The sequence below is a fragment of the Herpailurus yagouaroundi genome, unplaced genomic scaffold (assembly GCF_014898765.1).
Source record: "Herpailurus yagouaroundi ecotype Mexico unplaced genomic scaffold, PumYag 142, whole genome shotgun sequence".
Classification (NCBI taxonomy): domain Eukaryota; kingdom Metazoa; phylum Chordata; class Mammalia; order Carnivora; family Felidae; genus Herpailurus; species Herpailurus yagouaroundi.
Genome location: NW_024412397.1, coordinates 25422323 through 25425091, shown reverse-complemented (window position 1 = coordinate 25425091; position 2769 = coordinate 25422323). Strand labels below are relative to the sequence as shown.

General features: G+C 51.8%; 1 protein-coding gene across 3 annotated transcripts in view; it reads left to right on the top strand.

Annotated features, from left to right (window-relative positions):
- LIPG (lipase G, endothelial type) overlaps window positions 1-2769 on the top strand; it is a 20848-nt gene that overhangs the window by 14000 nt on the left and 4079 nt on the right. For all 3 annotated transcript variants that reach the window (XM_040478866.1, XM_040478864.1, XM_040478865.1), the window contains exons 7-8: window positions 613-733; window positions 1429-1647. In XM_040478866.1, coding sequence (XP_040334800.1) covers window positions 613-733; window positions 1429-1647 — 340 coding nt within the window. The remainder of the gene's footprint in view (window positions 1-612; window positions 734-1428; window positions 1648-2769) is intronic.

Sequence of the window (2769 nt, the reverse complement as noted above, 5' to 3'; positions counted from 1 at the left end):
AAAAAAAAAAAAAAACCACACCATTGCAAATCAACGATGTTGTGCGTGCCCTAGGAAAGTCAATCTTTAAAAATAAATGGTGAGGACTCCTTTTGTGATGAAAACCATCGCTCCATGGTCGCAACATCAGTATCTTAAATTTGTGTTGAGACGGAAAATTGTCATTTCTTTGCAATTAAGTTTTGCAAAGCTATTTCATATTTTTCTCATGATCGTCACAGCAAATCTGAGGGAGGACCGATAGGGCATCAAAATGAGGTCTTGCATTTTTACAACATGTGAGAAAACCATAGGGTTTTGCCGATGGTATTTACATGTGAGGAGGCTGGGGCCCAGAGCGGTTAATACCTTGGTCCTTAATTCAAGGTCACACAGCTAGAAAGTTGCTAGGTTGGAATCCCCGAAGAGTCACTGGCCTCCAAGTTTGGGGCTCCTCCTATACTGAGGTGATTCCTTATGCCATTGGACTGAAGATGACAAGAGGGAGGCTGGGCTGGACCAAAGGGACATTAGCCCCTAAAAACTCAGTGTCATGAGTGACTCAGTTTGGCTCAGCGTGTCCTGAGATGACCGGCAAAGTTCACAAATGCCTTTGTCCCACTGTCTGTGCAGTTTACCATTATCAGATGAAAATCCACATCTTCAGCTACAAGAATATGGGAGACATCGAACCCAACTTTTACGTCACCCTTTATGGCACCAACGCAGACTCCCAGATCCTGCCTTTGGAAATGTGAGTCCCGGGCTCCCTTTAATGAGTTCAGGACCGAGAACAAGTCTGGCTAAGAATGAGCGAGCGTGGGAGTGTGCGAGCCAGTTCAGGGGAGTGCAGCCTGAGTGCCTGCGGGAGGGGCTGGGTGGCTCTGTGGTCCACACTCTCCACCAAGCCCTTGACTCAGACCCTTTCTGGGAAGGATGCTCCAGGATGAATCAGCAGCATGAGAAACTGCTGGGTCAGCTGGACAGAAACTGTTGCTTCGTTTCAGGCAACGCCTGACACCTGGGGCTCTGGGAAATTTGGGACATAAATGTTATCCCTGCACCGTTTCTAATGATCTGTGGGAGGGGCACATGGCGACCGGTATATGTTTGTTAAGCGCACGCGAGGTACAAGGCGCCATGCCAAGTCATGTTGGGACTGCAAAGTAATGTCCTCAAAGTACTCGCTTCCCAGGGTTCAGGGTCTAGCTGGAGGACCAGGTATGTATGCACACTCTCACCTCCATAAATGGGATGGGACAGGTCCCCCCAAGGGTCACATGATGGGGACAGGCAGGAAGGGGCTGGGAGTTCAGAGGGAGACGAGCGTCTGTGGGCTCATTTCTCTGCAGTCACCATGTGGCAGGTGCTGCCACCGCGTCACCCCACACGGTGGGGCAGTTTTCCAGGTGGCCAGGTGGTGAGACCTGCTCCTATCTCCCCTTGTAGAGTGGAGCAGATCGGGCTGAATGCCACCAACACCTTCCTGGTCTACACCGAGGAGGACCTTGGAGACCTCTTAAAGATCAAACTCACCTGGGAGGGGGCAGCTCAGTCCTGGTACAACCTGTGGAAGGAGCTTCGCAACTACCTGTCCCAGCCCCGCAGCTCTGAGCGGCAGCTGAACATCAGGCGCATCCGGGTCAAGTCTGGGGAGACCCAACGGAGGTAAGGGCTTCGCGACCTTTCTTTTGCCGCACCTTGTCTTGGCTTGGAGGAAGGGGGGCTTCTCCTGGACGGGGCTCCCTACGAGCACTGCCCTGATGACCTGTTTGCCGTGGGGTCCACACAACCAAAGCCTTCGCTTGCCCCTGTGCAGAGCATACCAGAGTATCAGGCCTACGGCGCCCCCACGGCTGAGGTCTGCAAGAGGCCCTGATTTCCCCGGACCCTTTGAGCATTATATCCTTCCTTCCAAGGCTCTGAGTCAAGGGTATGGGGTGGGGCCCTGACGTCAAGTCACAGAGAATGCTCTATGCCATGCCAGCTGGCAGTTCCCCCACGAGTTTTAACCTCAGGCTTAGAGTGAAAACTCTAGACCTTTATGTATCATCCCCTAAAATGGTGCCTTGACTCTCTGAGCAAACTTCTAAGCAGAAGCCAAGGAAGCCCGTGGGACCTTTGTCAAAAGAGGAGGGTTTCCTCGGCCATATCTTTCTGCAGACCGCTGGGAGGTCACCGCCAGCCTGGGGATGATAGGAGGCAGGCACCACCCTCCTGGTACCTCATCTGGTATTTTCTCCATCACAGTTCTTCATGTGTCGTCCTGTTTCCATCCATCGCCTGCGGCGTAGTGTGGCCTTAGGGGGAGGGAGGCGGGGGTCCCTCGTCTGAGTGATTCTGGTCTAGAAGTCTGTGAACTGGGGAGAGCAGAGGCCTCTTTGCACCCTACCCCTGTCGCTGGGTTACAGTAGATGTATTCTCCCACTTGACTAGATATTATGGAATCTCCGTCCAAAGTGTTTAGACCAATACAATCTAAAAGTAAGAGCCCCCTTTTCCTTTCCTCCTCACCTACACTGGAGGGGACACTCTTGCCATTCTGTTGGGTGTGAACTGGTCCCTTATTGCTGCTTTAACGTGTTTTAATTTCCTGGTTGAGATGAGATGGCTCACCTCTTTATATGTTTATGGGCCATTTGGGCTTTCTGGTAAAGGTTCTTTTGTTTTTAAATGTCTATTTATTTATTTTGAGAAAGAGAGAGAGAGGGAGGAGACAGAGAGAGAGAGAGAGAGAGAGAGCACAGGCAGGGAAGGAGCAGAGAGGGGGAGGGACAATCCCAAGCAGGC